Source organism: Mytilus edulis, chromosome 4, assembly GCF_963676685.1.
Source record: "Mytilus edulis chromosome 4, xbMytEdul2.2, whole genome shotgun sequence".
NCBI classification, from domain to species: domain Eukaryota; kingdom Metazoa; phylum Mollusca; class Bivalvia; order Mytilida; family Mytilidae; genus Mytilus; species Mytilus edulis.
The window spans coordinates 82,622,778-82,640,220 of NC_092347.1; the positions used below are offsets into that span (position 1 = coordinate 82,622,778).

At 34.4% G+C, this 17,443-nt stretch overlaps 1 protein-coding gene across 3 annotated transcripts in view; it reads right to left on the reverse strand.

Moving 5' to 3' along the window:
• Positions 1–14,780: 14,780 nt before the first annotated feature.
• LOC139520752 (uncharacterized) overlaps positions 14,781–17,443 on the reverse strand; it is a 37,632-nt gene continuing 34,969 nt past the window's right edge. For all 3 annotated transcript variants that reach the window (XM_071313678.1, XM_071313677.1, XM_071313679.1), the window contains exons 23-24: positions 17,162–17,265; positions 14,781–16,140 (exon numbers count right to left, since the gene is read on the reverse strand). In XM_071313678.1, coding sequence (XP_071169779.1) covers positions 15,319–16,140; positions 17,162–17,265 — 926 coding nt within the window. In that variant the 3' untranslated portion in view covers positions 14,781–15,318. The remainder of the gene's footprint in view (positions 16,141–17,161; positions 17,266–17,443) is intronic.

The window sequence follows — 17,443 nt, forward strand, 5'->3', positions numbered from 1 at the left end:
TAGATGAAAAAACTGTCAAAATAGGTGCAATTTGGGTACCGTCACGTTATATCTATGGTTTTTCAAAGGTATAACTCTTAAAAAATTTGTCCTTGATGGAACGTATAAGTTTTTTTTTCTGTGCAAACTTTTTTTTTCGCCTTCGGCAAAGAACAATCTATTTTTTTAGCGACAAACCGAAGACAATTTTTTTTTCCAATTTTAGCATTACATATAGTGGCAGCTGAGGGTGAAACAAATAATTTTTTTTACTCAGGGTCCAAAACAAATTATTTTTTTCACCAAAACCTGGAAACAAACTTTTTTTTCCAAAAAAAACCATAGCCCCAACCCCCCCCCCCCCCCCCAGAAAATCAAATGGTTGCTGCCTAATTCGTTGCAGAAATTAATCAAAACCTTCAATATTTTTTGCATTGGCACCATAATATAAATTTTGTTATACAGAACACAGAACAATTGAGAGGTGTAATAAACCCATTGGAACATAATTTGATAAGATTGCACTACTTTACCGTATTTACCTATAGACAAAAAAGTAAAAATCAAAGAACTTGATAGCCCCGAGGGAAAAGACATTTTTTCTCGCTATCGAATTTAGCTTTTTAATATATGAAAATCGCCAATCTCTTTGGTACAAAGTATGCATCCACATTCACATTTATAATTATATTGCTTACATATGATCATATATTATGTTTTTAAAGAGAAAGTCTATTGTTAGCAACATAATGGAAATATGAACTGTCGTCATGTTTACAATAGTTCAAGAATCATAATTACATAAAGAATAGTTAGGAGTTTGGTTTGATTGAGAACTACACCACATTAAATTACTTGTCTTTGAAAAATTATTACTTACATACCTTATTCTAACACATTATTTTTCGATTCTGCATTGCAATCTAATAAGTACAGCCCGTGATATGCAAATGATTATTATCGTCGTTACATAATGTGTGACCTTTTTATCGTTTACTAGTGCATCATTAAAATGGAAATCAAATAACAACGACATATCAACTTTTAATGAAAGTCTAAGGATTTTATGATTTTAGGACAAATTTAAGAACGGTATTCAACGATTTTATGTGCTTACTTCACAAATTTATAAATTGCTTACATTATACGGATTTTGTTTTTTTCATATATTTTATGATAGCATGATACTAAACTTGTAACGGGAGGAAATGTACTTGCCAATGCTTTGATGAATATATAATCTTTTAATCAGTTTAATTGAGATCTAGAGCTGGCATGTCAGTAACTGCTAGTAGTCCTTTATTAATTTATGTATCATTGTCAGTTTGCATAGTTTTTCAGTTACCTCTTCTGACATCGAACTTTATTTCACTGAGTTTGACTGTGCGTATTGATGTGTGTTTGTTTAATATACACTGGCCAGATGTATAGGGGTCGAGATCTAACCCCGTCGCGTTTTTTGCGCCTGTCACAAGTCAGGAGCCTCTGGCCTTTGTTGGTCTTGTATGTTTTTTTTTCTTCAAAATTTTAGTTCATTTATATTTTCGGATTTTGTTGAGATGTCCATTCCCACTGAACTAGAAAAAAAAATGTTCGAGGGGCCAGCTGAAGCCCGCATCCAGGTGCGGGATTTTCTTGCTGAATTGAAGATCCATTCGTGGCCTTGGGCTGTTTCTTCTATTTGGTCGGTTTGTTGTCTCTTTGAAACATTCATTCCCTATTTTATTACCAGTCAATTTTCAAATCAAAACATATGTAGTTCATGGATATCATCAGTCAAAATGCAATTGTGATAGGAAATACACGCTAAGAAAAATATGCAATTGATCAAGGAATATTTTATTTCAATTCACGTGCCTAAACTTGTTTGATTTCGTTAGTGCTATCAATATTGCAACTTTGAATTCCGCAAATCCATCACAAGATTTTGAATTTAGCCAGTCTTTTTTGTGACTGATATTGTCATGGTTTTAGTCTTCAGTGCATATAGCATGTACACATATCTTTTTCCTGTTATGGCCATAATCTTGTTGGTCCTCTTCACATTTTAAATACTTGATATTTTAATCGAGACTCTGCTCATACTGTTTTTCGACATAACATGGAAAAGCATAACTTGTCTTTGTGCAAAACAATATTCCTGTCAAATCCAGCTAGTTTAAAGTGAAGTGCAAGTCTTCTGCTACCTTGCTGTTCATAAACAGTGACTCTCAAAACCCTGACTTTAAATGTTTTTCGGAAAGTTTACCGGAATTTGTTTTTGTTCAAGTGCAATAACAAATTGTTTCTTTCCAATCATGGGTGCTGTTATGCAGAGAACTGAGACATTTTCAGAAAACATGGTACCGATTGAATTGGTATTTTTTCCCCAAGCAACTGTTTGAAAGATTGTACTAACATTGTACACATATGATAGTCCTACTTATGTAATTTGTGATTTTGTCCCTGATAAGAAAAATCAGAGATGATGATAATATATATGAATAGAGTCTTTTCTGAAATGCTATATAAAACTGAATTTCTTCTCAGAAACTAATGGGTAAAATTAACTCCTTAGGAGATGATTACTAGATTTTCTTCTTTTTACCTTTTATATCAAAATAGTTTTCATGTTGGTCTCAGCAAAAAGGTTGAAATCAAAAGTGGTCATTTTAACAGAATTAGTTACACCAGTACAAGATTTGAAACAGCTTTTCCTTGGAACACATAAATATATATATTCAGTATATCTATTTGACATGGATGAATATAGGTTGGTCCTACGAAAAAAGAAATAGATTTCTAATCTGTAGTTTTATACATAATTTGAAATCAAAGAACTGCATCTATGTTCTTCTCATATATTTTTTATGATAGTATAATACTAAACCCTTAATGGGAGGGATTGTACTTGATATTCATATGATGAAGACATAATCTATCAATCAGTTTTGATGAGGTCTGGAGCTGGCATGTCAGTAACTGCTGTCGTCCTTTGTTAATTTATATATCATTGTCATTTTGTGTAGTTTCTTTTGTTACCTATTCTGACATCGGACTCGGACTTCTTTTGAACTGAGTTTAACTGTGCGTATTGTTGTGTGTGTGTTTTTTCTAAATTGGTTAGAGGTACGTGTATAACGGATAGGGAGAGCGTTGAGATCTGAAAAAAACATGTTTAACCAGCCGCATGTTTGCGCCTGTCCAAAGTCAGGAGCCTCTGGCCTTGATTAGTCTAGTATGATTTTTAATATTTTCATTGCTTGTACTTTTACATTATGGACTTTGAATTAATTTTTGAAATAGTTTAAATCTTTAATTTGAGTTTCTTGTGTATATTTCTGAGTTTAGTATGACGTTTATTATCAATGAAATATAATATACATTGTAGTATATATTTTTGTTTAGGAGACAGCTGAAGCACGCCTCCGGGTTCGGGAGTTTCTCGCTGTATTAAAGTCCCTTTGGTGGCCTTCGGCTGTTGTCTGCTCTTTGGTCGGGTTGTTGTCTTTTTGACACATTCTCCATTTCCAGTCTCAATTACATCCACTAAACATAGTTTACACAATTACAAGAATGTCACCAAACAAAATCTAAAAGGTTTCCATCATAACACCATGCAGCTCACCAATTTTGTAACTACAGGTGTCATATTATAAATTGATTGTGGCTTAATTCTTGTGTCAAATGTTTCATGCATTGTCTAGTAAGATATGTCAAGAATTGTCTAGTGGCAAATTTTTCAAACATTGTCTAGTGGCAAATAAGTCATGCATTGTCTAGTAGCAAATATGATATGTACTATCTAGTGGCAAATGTTTCATGCATTGTATAGTGGCAAATATTTTAAGCATTATCTAGTGGCAAATGTTTCATGCATTGTTTAGTGGCAAATATTTCATGTATAGTCTAATGACAAAAATGTCATGCATTGACTAGTGGCAAATATTTTATGCAGTCTAGTGGCAAATATTTCATGTATAGTCTAGTGGCAAAATATGTCAAGTATTGTTTAGTGGCAGATATTTCATGTATTGTCTAGTGGCAAAATATGTCATGTATTGTGTAGTGGCAGATATTTCATGCATAGTCTAGTGGCAAATATTTCATGTATAGCCTAGTGACAAAAATGTCACATTTTGTCCACTGGCAAATATTTCATTTATAGTCTAGTGACAAATATTTCATGGAGTCTAGTGGCAAATATTTCATGTATCGTCTAGTGACAAATAATTAATGTATAGTCTAGTGGCAAAAATGTCATATATTATCTAGTGGCAAATATTTCATATATAGTATAGTGGCAAAAATGTCATGTATTGTCTAGTGGTAAATATTTCATGTATAGTCTAGTGGAAAAAATGTCATATATTGTACAGACTAAGTGGCAAATATTTCATGTATAGTCTAGTGGCAAATATTTCATGTATAGTCTAGGGGCAACTATGTCATGTTTTGTCTGGTGGCAAATATGTCATGCATATACTAGAGGCATCTATTCATAGTCAGGCAAATTAGGATGAGAACATAGCTGTGTTGAAGACCCTTTGGTCTGGTTGTTGTCTCTTTGACACATTCCTGTTTCTATTCTCAGTTTTAACAATAATATGAAAGGTAAGTTCTGCAAAGTAGGTAGATTGGTTTGGATAAAGGACAGATAAAGTAGGTAGATTGATTGGGATAAAGAACAGATATTGGTAGGTAGATTGATTGGTATAAAGGACAGATAAAGTAGGTAGATTGATTGGGATAAGAGGACAGATAAAGTAGGTAGATTGATTGGGATAAAGGACAGATAAAGTAGGTAGATTGATTGGGATAAAGGACAGATAAAGTAGGTAGATTGATTGGGATAACGGACAAATAAAGTAGGTAGATTGATTGGGATAAAGGACGGATAAAGTAGGGAGATTGATTGGGATAAAGGACAGATAAAGTAGGTAGATTGATTGGAATAAAGGACAGATCTTGGTAGGTAGAATGATTGGGATAAAGGACAGATAAAGTAGGTAGATTGATTAGGATAAAGGACAGATAAAGTAGGTAGATTGATTGGGATAAAGGACGGATAAAGTAGGGAGATTGATTGGGATAAAGGACAGATAAATTAGGTAGATTGATTGGGATAAAGAACAGATAAAGTAGGTAGATTGATTGGGATAAAGGACAGATAAATTAGGTAGATTGATTGGGATAAAGGACAGATAAAGTAGGTAGATTGATTGGGATAAAGGACAGATAAAGTAGGTAGATTGATTTGGATAAAGGACAGATAAACTAGGTAGATTGATTGGGATAAAGGACAGATAAAGTAGGTAGATTGATTGGGATAAAAGACAGATAAAGTAGGGAGATTGATTGGGATAAAGGACAGATAAAGTAGGTAGATTGATTGGGATAAAGGACAGATAAAGTGGGTAGATTGATTGGGATAAAGGACAGATAAAGTAGGTAGATTGATTGGGATAAAGGACAGATAAAGTAGATAGATTGTTTGGGATAAAGGACAGATAAAGGTGGGAGATTGATTGGGATAAAGGACAGATAAAGTAGGTAGATTGATTGGGATAAAGGACAGATAAAGTAGGTAGATTGATTGGGATAAAGGACAGATAAAGTAGGTAGATTGATTGGGATAAAGGACACATAAAGTAGGTAGATTGATTGGGATGAAGGACAGATAAAGTAGGTAGATTGATTGGGATAAGAGGACAGATAAAGTAGGGAGATTAATTTGGGATAAAGAACAGATAAAGTAGGGAGATTGATTGGGATAAAGGACAGATAAAGTAGGTAGATTGATTGGGATAAAGGACAGATAAAGTAGGTAGATTCATTGGATAAAGGACAGATAAAGTAGGTAGATTGATTGGGATAAAGGACAGATAAAGTAGGGAGATTGATTGGGATAAAGAACAGATATTGGTAGGTAGATTGATTTGGATAAAGAAGAGATAAAGTAGGTAGATTGTTTGAGATAAAGAACAAATATTGGTAGGTAGATTGATTGGGATAAAGGACAGATATTGGTAGGTAGAATGATTGGGATAAAGGACAGATAAAGTAGGTAGATTGATTGGGATAAAGGACAGATAAAGCAGGTAGATTGATTGGGATAAAGGACAGATAAAGTAGGGAGATTGATTGGGACAAAGGACAGATAAAGTAGGTAGATTGATTGGGATAAAGGACAGATAAAGTAGGTAGATTGATTGGGATAAAGGTCAGATAAAGTAGGTAGATTGATTGGGATAAAGGACAGATCAAGTAGGTAGAATGATTGGGATAAAGGACAGATATTGGTAGGTAGAATGATTGGGATAAAGGACAGATAAAGTAGGTAGATTGATTGGGATAAAGGACAGATAAAGTAGGTAGATTGATTGGGATAAAGGACAGATAAAGTAGGTAGATTGATTGGGATAAAGGACAGATAAAGTAGGTAGATTGATTGGGATAAAGGACAGATAAAGTAGGTAGATTGATTGGGATAAAGGACAGATAAAGTAGGTAGATTGATTGGGATAAAGGACAGATAAAGTAGGTAGATTGATTGGGATAAGAGGACAGATAAAGTAGGGAGATTAATTTGGGATAAAGAACAGATAAAGTAGGGAGATTGATTGGGATAAAGGACAGATAAAGTAGGTAGATTGATTGGGATAAAGGACAGATAAAGTAGGGAGATTGATTGGGATCAAGAACAGATATTGGTAGGTTGATTGATTTGGACAAAGAAGAGATAAAGTAGGTAGATTGTTTGGGATAAAGAACAGATATTGGTAGGTAGATTGATTGGGATAAAGGACAGATATTGGTAGGTAGAACGATTGGGATAAAGGACAGATAAAGTAGGGAGATTGATTGGGATAAAGGACAGATAAAGTAGGTAGATTGATTGGGATAAAGGACAGATAAAGTAGGTAGATTGATTGGGATAAAGGACAGATAAAGTAGGTAGATTGATTGGGATAAAGGACAGATAAAGTAGGTAGATTGATTGGGATAAGAGGACAGATAAAGTAGGGAGATTAATTTGGGATAAAGAGGAGATTGATTGGGATAAAGGACAGATAAAGTAGGTAGATTGATTGGGATAAAGGACAAATAAAGAAGGTAGATTGTTTGGGATAAAGGACAGATAAAGTAGGGAGATTGATTGGGATAAAGGACAGATAAAGTAGGTAGATTGATTGGGATAAAGAACAGAAAGTAGGGAGATTGATTGGGATAAAGGACAGATAAAGTAGGTAGCTTGATTGGGATAAAGGACAGATAAAGTAGGTAGATTGATTGGGATGAAGGACAGATAAAGTAGGTAGATTGATTGGGATAAAGGACAGATAAAGTAGGGAGATTGATTGGGATAAAGAACAGATAAAGTAGGTAGATTGATTTGGATAAAAAAGAGATAAAGTAGGTAGATTGTTTGGGATAAAGGACAGATAAAGTAGGTAGATTGATTGGGATAAAGAACAGATATTAGTAGGTAGATTGATTTGGATAAAGAAGAGATAAAGTAGGTAGATTGTTTGGGATAAAGAACAGATATTGGTAGGTAGATTGATTGGGATAAAGGACAGATATTGGTAGGTAGAATGATTGGGATAAAGGACAGATAAAGTAGGGAGATTGATTGGGATAAAGGACAGATAAAGTAGGTAGATTGATTGGGATAAAGGACAGATAAAGTAGGTAGATTGATTGGGATAAAGGACAGATAAAGTAGGGAGATTGGTTGGGATCAAGAACAGATATTGGTAGGTTGATTGATTTGGACAAAGAAGAGATAAAGTAGGTAGATTGTTTGGGATAAAGAACAGATATTGGTAGGTAGATTGATTGGGATAAAGGACAGATATTGGTAGGTAGAACGATTGGGATAAAGGACAGATAAAGTAGGGAGATTGATTGGGATAAAGGACAGATAAAGTAGGTAGATTGATTGGGATAAAGGACAGATAAAGTAGGTAGATTGATTGGGATAAAGGACAGATAAAGTAGGTAGATTGATTGGGATAAAGGACAGATAAAGTAGGTAGATTGATTGGGATAAGAGGACAGATAACGTAGGGAGATTAATTTGGGATAAAGAGGAGATTGATTGGGATAAAGGACAGATAAAGTAGGTAGATTGATTGGGATAAAGGACAAATAAAGAAGGTAGATTGTTTGGGATAAAGGACAGATAAAGTAGGGAGATTGATTGGGATAAAGGACAGATAAAGTAGGTAGATTGATTGGGATAAAGAACAGAAAGTAGGGAGATTGATTGGGATAAAGGACAGATAAAGTAGGTAGCTTGATTGGGATAAAGGACAGATAAAGTAGGTAGATTGATTGGGATGAAGGACAGATAAAGTAGGTAGATTGATTGGGATAAAGGACAGATAAAGTAGGGAGATTGATTGGGATAAAGAACAGATAAAGTAGGTAGATTGATTTGGATAAAGAAGAGATAAAGTAGGTAGATTGTTTGGGATAAAGGACAGATAAAGTAGGGAGATTGATTGGGATAAAGAACAGATATTAGTAGGTAGATTGATTTGGATAAAGAAGAGATAAAGTAGGTAGATTGTTTGGGATAAAGAACAGATATTGGTAGGTAGATTGATTGGGATAAAGGACAGATATTGGTAGGTAGAATGATTGGGATAAAGGACAGATAAAGTAGGGAGATTAATTGGGATAAAGGACAGATAAAGTAGGTAGATTGATTGGGATAAAGGACAGATAAAGTAGGGAGATTGATTGGGATAAAGGACAGATAAAATAGGTAGATTGATTGGGATAAAGGACAGATAAAGTAGGTAGATGGATTGGGATAAAGGACAGATAAAGTAGGTAGATTGATTGCGATAAGAGGACAGATAAAGTAGGGAGATTAATTTGGGATAAAGAACAGATAAAGTAGGGAGATTGATTGGGATAAAGAACAGATAAAGTAGGTAGATTGATTGGGATAAAGGACAGATAAAGATGGTAGATTGATGGGATAAAGGACAGATAAAGTAGGGAGATTGATTGGGATAAAGAACAGATATTGGTAGATAGATTGATTTGGACAAAGAAGAGATAAAGTAGGTAGATTGTTTGGGATAAAAAACAGATATTGGTAGGTAGATTGATTGGGATAAAGGACAGATATTGGTAGGTAGAATGATTGGGATAAAGGACAGATAAAGTAGGTAGATTGATTGGGATAAAGGACAGATAAAGACGGTAGATTGATTGGGATAAAGGACAGATAAAGTAGGGAGATTGATTGGGATAAAGAACAGATATTGGTAGGTAGATTGATTTGGACAAAGAAGAGATAAAGTAGGTAGATTGTTTGGGATAAAGAACAGATAAAGTAGGTAGATTGATTGTGATAAAGGACAGATAAAGTAGGTAGATTGATTGGGATAAAGGACAGATAAACTAGGTAGATTGATTGGGATAAAGGACAGATAAAGTAGGTAGATTGATTGGGATAAAGGACAGATAAAGTAGGCAGATTGATTGGGATAAAGGACAGATAAAGTAGGTAGATTGATTGGGATAAAAGACAGATAAAGTAGGTAGATTGATTGGGATAAAGGACAGATAAAGTAGGTAGATTGATTGGGATAAAGGACAGATAAAGTAGATAGATTGTTTGGGATAAAGGACAGATAAAGGTGGGAGATTGATTGGGATAAAGGACAGATAAAGTAGGTAGATTGATTGGGATAAAGGACAGATAAAGTAGGTAGATTGATTGGATAAAGGACAGATAAAGTAGGTACATTGATTGGGATAAAGGACAGATAAAGTAGGGAGATTGATTGGGATAAAGAACAGATATTGGTAGGTAGATTGATTTGGATAAAGAAGAGATAAAGTAGGTAGATTGTTTGGGATAAAGAACAGATATTGGTAGGTAGATTGATTGGGATAAAGGACAGATATTGGTAGGTAGAATGATTGGGATAAAGGACAGATAAAGTAGGTAGATTGATTGGGATAAAGGACAGATAAAGTAGGTAGATTGATTGGGATAAAGGTCAGATAAAGTAGGTAGATTGATTGGGATAAAGGACAGATCAAGTAGGTAGAATGATTCGCATAAAGGACAGATATTGGTAGGTAGAATGATTGGGATAAAGGACAGATAAAGTAGGTAGATTGATTTGGATAAAGGACAGATAAAGTAGGTAGATTGATGGGATAAAGGACAGATAAAGTAGGTAGATTGATTGGGATAAAGGACAGATAAAGTAGGTAGATTGATTGGGATAAAGGACAGATAAAGTAGGTAGATTGATTGGGATGAAGGACAGATAAAGTAGGTAGATTGATTGGGATAAGAGGACAGATAAAGTAGGGAGATTAATTTGGGATAAAGAACAGATAAAGTAGGGAGATTGATTGGGATAAAGGACAGATAAAGTAGGTAGATTGATTGGGATAAAGGACAGATAAAGTAGGTAGATTGATTGGGATAAAGGACAGATAAAGTAGGGAGATTGATTGGGATCAAGAATAGATATTGGTAGGTTGATTGATTTGGATAAAGAAGAGATAAAGTAGGTAGATTGTTTGGGATAAAGAACAGATATTGGTAGGTAGATTGATTGGGATAAAGGACAGATATTGGTAGGTAGAATGATTGGGATAAAGGACAGATAAAGTAGGGAGATTGATTGGGATAAAGGACAGATAAAGTAGGTAGATTGATTGGGATAAAGGACAGATAAAGTAGGTAGATTGATTGGGATAAAGGACAGATAAGTAGGTAGATTGATTGGGATAAAGGACAGATATTGGTAGGTAGAATGATTGGGATAAAGGACAGATAAAGTAGGGAGATTGATTGGGATAAAGGACAGATAAAGTAGGGAGATTGATTGGGATAAAGTACAGATAAAGTATGGAGAATGATTGGGATAAAGGACAGATAAAGTAGGGAGATTGATTGGGATAAAGGACAGATAAAGTAGGTAGATTGATTGGGATAAAGGACAGATAAAGTAGGTAGATTGATTGGGATAAAGGTCAGATAAAGTAAGTAGATTGATTGGGATAAAGGACAGATCAAGTAGGTAGAATGATTGGCATAAAGGACAGATATTGGTAGGTAGAATGATTGGGATAAAGGACAGATAAAGTAGGTAGATTGATTTGGATAAAGGACAGATAAAGTAGGTAGATTGATGGGATAAAGGACAGATAAAGTAGGTAGATTGATTGGGATAAAGGACAGATAAAGTAGGTAGATTGATTGGGATAAAGGACAGATAAAGTAGGTAGATTGATTGGGATGAAGGACAGATAAAGTAGGTAGATTGATTGGGATAAGAGGACAGATAAAGTAGGGAGATTAATTTGGGATAAAGAACAGATAAAGTAGGGAGATTGATTGGGATAAAGGACAGATAAAGTAGGTAGATTGATTGGGATAAAGGACAGATAAAGTAGGTAGATTGATTGGGATAAAGGACAGATAAAGACGGTAAATTGATTGGGATAAAGGACAGATAAAGTAGGGAGATTGATTGGGATAAAGAACAGATATTGGTAGGTAGATTGATTTGGACAAAGAAGAGATAAAGTAGGTAGATTGTTTGGGATAAAGAACAGATAAAGTAGGTAGATTGATTGGGATAAAGGACAGATAAAGTAGGTAGATTGATTGGGATAAAGGACAGATAAACTAGGTAGATTGATTGGGATAAAGGACAGATAAACTAGGTAGATTGATTGGGATAAAGGACAGATAAAGTAGGCAGATTGATTGGGATAAAGGACAGATAAAGTAGGTAGATTGATTGGGATAAAGGACAGATAAAGTAGGTAGATTGATTGGGATAAAGGACAGATAAAGTAGGTAGATTGATTGGGATAAAGGACAGATAAAGTAGATAGATTGTTTGGGATAAAGGACAGATAAAGGTGGGAGATTGATTGGGATAAAGGACAGATAAAGTAGGTAGATTGATTGGGATAAAGGACAGATAAAGTAGGTAGATTGATTGGATAAAGGACAGATAAAGTAGGTAGATTGATTGGGATAAAGGACAGATAAAGTAGGGAGATTGATTGGGATAAAGAACAGATATTGGTGGGTAGATTGTTTTGGATAAAGAAGAGATAAAGTAGGTAGATTGTTTGGGATAAAGAACAGATATTGGTAGGTAGATTGATTGGGATAAAGGACAAATATTGGTAGGTAGAATGATTGGGATAAAGGACAGATAAAGTAGGTAGATTGATTGGGATAAAGGACAGATAAAGTAGGTAGATTGATTGGGATAAATGACAGATAAAGCAGGTAGATTGATTGGGATAAAGGACAGATAAAGTAGGGAGATTGATTGGGACAAAGGACAGATAAAGTAGGTAGATTGATTGGGATAAAGGTCAGATAAAGTAGGTAGATTGATTGGGATAAAGGACAGATCAAGTAGGTAGAATGATTGGCATAAAGGACAGATATTGGTAGGTAGAATGATTGGGATAAAGGACAGATAAAGTAGGTAGATTGATTGGGATAAGAGGACAGATAAAGTAGGGAGATTAATTTGGGATAAAGAACAGATAAAGTAGGGAGATTGATTGGGATAAAGGACAGATAAAGTAGGTAGATTGATTGGGATAAAGGACAGATAAAGTAGGTAGATTGATTGGGATAAAGGACAGATAAAGTAGGGAGATTGATTGGGATCAAGAACAGATATTGGTAGGTTGATTGATTTGGATAAAGAAGAGATAAAGTAGGTAGATTGTTTGGGATAAAGAACAGATATTGGTAGGTAGATTGATTGGGATAAAGGACAGATATTGGTAGGTAGAATGATTGGGATAAAGGACAGATAAAGTATGGAGATTGATTGGGATAAAGGACAGATAAAGTAGGTAGATTGATTGGGATAAAGGACAGATAAAGTAGGTAGATTGATTGGGATAAAGGACAGATAAGTAGGTAGATTGATTGGGATAAAGGACAGATATTGGTAGGTAGAATGATCGGGATAAAGGACAGATAAAGTAGGGAGATTGATTGGGATAAAGGACAGATAAAGTATGGAGATTGATTGGGATAAAGGACAGATAAAGTAGGGAGATTGATTGGGATAAAAGACAGATAAAGTAGGTAGATGGATGGGATAAAGGACAGATAAAGTAGGTAGATTGATTGGGATAAAGGACAGATAAAGTAGGTAGATTGATTGGGATAAGAGGACAGATAAAGTAGGGAGATTAATTTGGGATAAAGAACAGATGAAGTAGGGAGATTGATTGGGATAAAGGACAGATAAAGTAGGGAGATTGATTGGGATAAAGGACAGATAAAGTAGGTAGATTGATTGGAATAAAGGACAGATATTGGTAGGTAGAATGATTGGGATAAAGGACAGATAAAGTAGGGAGATTGATTGGGATAAAGGACAGATAAAGTAGGGAGATTGATTGGGATAAAGGACAGATAAAGTAGGGAGATTGATTGGGATAAAGGACAGATAAAGTAGGGAGATTGATTGGGATAAAGGACAGATAAAGTAGGTAGATTGATTGGGATAAAGGACAGATAAAGTAGGGAGATTGATTGGGATAAAGGACAGATAAAGTAGGTAGATTGATTAGGATAAAGGACAGATAAAGTAGGTAGATTGATTGGGATAAAGGACAGATAAAGTAGGTAGATTGATTGGGATAAGAGGACAGATAAAGTAGGGAGATTAATTTGGGATAAAGAACAGATAAAGTAGGGAGATTGATTGGGATAAAGGACAGATAAAGTAGGTAGATTGATTGGGATAAAGGACAGATAAAGAAGGTAGATTGTTTGGGATAAAGGACAGATAAAGTAAGGAGATTGATTGGGATAAAGGACAGATAAAGTAGGTAGATTGATTGGGATAAAGAACAGATAAAGTAGGGAGATTGATTGAGATAAAGGACAGATAAAGTAGGGAGATTGATTGGGATAAAGGACAGATCAAGTAGGTAGAATGATTGGGATAAAGGACAGATAAAGTAGGTAGATTGTTTGGGATAAAGGACAGATAAAGTAGGTAGATTGATTGGGATAAAGGACAGATAAAGTAGGGAGATTAATTTGGGATAAAGGACAGATAAAGTAGGGAGATTGATTGGGATAAAGGACAGATCAAGTAGGTAGAATGATTGGGATAAAGGACAGATAACGTAGGTAGATTGATTGGGATAAAGGACAGATGAAGTAGGTAGAATGATTGAGATAAAGGACAGATAAAGTAGGTAGATTGATTGGGATAAAGGACAGATAAAGTAGCTAGATTGATTGAGATAAAGGACAGATAAGGTAGGTAGATTGATTAGGATAAAGGACAGATAAAGTAGGTAGATTGATTTGGATAAAGGACAGATATTTGGACTGCTACTGTAAATTGAGGGTATGTTGGATAGAGTCAGAAATTCTGCCATGCAACAGGCCACTCAAAGACCCCACAGAATTATTCATTGACTTGCTGAGTGTGGCACTCATTCTATGCAAGGCATCTGATATTCCTTTCCCCTATGACTAGATCTGGCTGCATCTCTATACATTGGTACAGAAACATTGTACACTGGTTAAAACAACAAACTTGTGCTTAAATATTTCAATTCTTTGTATCTTAATACAAAATTCTGAAAAAAAAGGGTTGTCAGGCTTTCTCTCCAATATTGTAGCTCTAAAGATTAGCTTGAATGACAGTCAACTAGCAGTGCTATTAACTGGTAGGAAAATTATTAAAGTGACAACCATCAATGTTGCTTCTAATGGCTGCTTAAAGTGGTTTTTTTATCATATTTGTTAGATATAAAAATACTATATATAACAGATAATGCTTTATTCTAGAAAAATATCACAGACAATCCATCAACAATGTTCTGAGAAGTCAAAATCAATAACATAATAAATACAAATCAAGTATATATATTATAAATTATAAAATAAATTACCCCCTTTAATCCCCTCCAAAAAATCCCTGAAATTAATATGTATATTAAATTTTTAAAAAATCCAAAAGCATTCTGCTTTGAGTAAAAATATACCATTGGTCTCAACGAGTAATTATTAACCCCCTAATTTGCAATCAAAATGCCTATTTGGACGGATTGACCCAAACATGTCAATGACACTTGGGTGGTTGTAAATAAAACTGACAGATTAAGTATTTATACAAATAAATAGTATGCTCGCCTTTTTCAATCTTCAGAAATGCTTTATATATAAAAAAGGTCATTAACAAAACAGTCTCAATGCTTTCATAGATACTTTCGCATATGCACTATCGTATTTAGTACAATAATTTTGAGGTACCAGTCTATGTGATGTTAAAACTGTATCGTTTAAAGCTGCTTCTAAAAAAATTACAAAACTGTACAAGATTTTGACTTCTTTTGTTCTTTTTCCTGTTTTGGAGCAGCATTCTGTTTATTTTGATTTTGACTTTGGGCTGGCTCTGGTGGAGATGCAGCAACTGTGAAGGTGGCAGCAAGAGGTTTAGGTTGTTTTACAGGAGATGGTTTATTCTCTGTTGGTTGTGGACCACCTGCCCCTCTAGTATTTCTGGAACTGACAGGTCGTGGAGACATACTCTGGTTTGCTGGTTTTGACTCTGTTTCTGTATTTCCAGATTTTTTATTATTATCTTCTTCCTTTGCTGGTTTCAACTCTGGTTCTGCACTTTCAGATTTTTTATTATCATCTTCTTCCTTAGTGATTTGTTTATCTCCATTTTTATCCTCACTTTGCGTAATCATTGGCATATGTTCTCCTATTTTCTCCATTAGTTCATCCAATTTTGGTCCAGTCCATGTCATTTGTACGTCTTCGTCACGATAAAAGTTAATAAATAGGAGCTGAGTAAAGACCATACTCATTGGTCCAGAAGGTGGCCAGTCCATTTTCTCTAACAACAATGGTATAATTGGTTTCTTCAAAGCATCAGCCAAACTCACTTCCCTACGACAGTTCGCTGAGAGTGAATACTTCTGTGTGATGCATGTTAGAACTACTTTACACCCTCGTACACCAGAATCTATTTTCTCATACAATGAGTCTCCACCACCCATTTGGTAGATATCCATCCAACAACTTAGACCCATTCCTGTCAACCTTTGATAAAAGGCCATAATCTGTTTCTGTTTACCCCATTGGTAGGATATAAAAATATCTGGTGACTTCTTGTCCTAAAATTATAAATAAGGCATAGTTCAGCTTCAACAAATAAATATTTGTAAATGTCATTTACATGTGTTGCAAATTACATTCAGAACAAGATATGACAAACAAGCACTGTTTGCCAAATCAAAATGTCCTGTCTTGAACATCCAGTATTATCAAGTATTCATAGTGTGATGACAAAAACTGTTAATGTTTACTGTTAAACATGTTTTTTCCCCATGCATTCCATTTGGAAGGCAAAGATTCTAATAACTGAACAAATGGAAAAATTGTCAGCCAAAAAGTAATAAGCCTTACTTGAATCAATGACCAGTCACCATTATAAGTATTTCCATCTTTCCTGGACTTTATAAGCAGTTTCTGAGTTTTTGACTCACTCAGAATGTGTACAATTATATTTCGAGTAGTATAGCATATATAGCTTTTCCAATTTGAAACCACCATTTAAAATTTAGGATGCAAAGAGGTGCTCCATAATGGTTAGGTTTACAACACAGGAAACATTATACATTCCATAAAAAAACCAGTAATAATATTTACTATATGCATCTAAAAATCTGTTTCTTGTATTCATTGAAGCCTTGTAAACTTGATGTATGTGTATTAAGGTCAATAAAAGTCAAACATCAGTATGAGGGTAGTAATGTCCTTTACCGTCAGGGGTCAAACAGCAATTTTTGGCTACCATTAGCATCAAATTGATCACAATTTTACATTGATTCGTGATTCGTCAGAGGTCTCAAATATTTACCATTTAATTGTTTTTGGAAAAAATTTAACATGATTCGTCAAAATCATTCCAAATTTTTATCTTCTAAAAGAAAGTGCATATCTTATCATCATGCACCAAAAACTACCGTTAACGTCATTTGGCAAGAACTTTACCCTTATTTGTCATGAAGGTACCCCCATTACCACCCTCCAGTATTACTTATGAAATGGCTGTTCAATTATTTTGAACAGACTTAAAATTCAAGGGATAAAATTATGTGGTTAAAATGCATATAAAAACACTTGCTATAGTACCTCGTCTTTGATTTCTTTCTGTTTGGCCTCACTCTGACTTTGTTTCTTTTTATTTTTGTCTATCAGTATTACTTCCTGTACTGGAATCCACCATTTTTTGTACACTGTTAATACAAAATAACTGAATTTAAGAAAAATTTGGGGTATAAAAACATTCAGTGTGTCACTATTTTTATAACTTTGAAATGGACTGTACCATAAATGACTCCGGTCATTATTACCAATAATTTTTTCTTTGACTATAAAAAGGAATGGGGTTTGCTAAATTTCAAAACCTTTGAT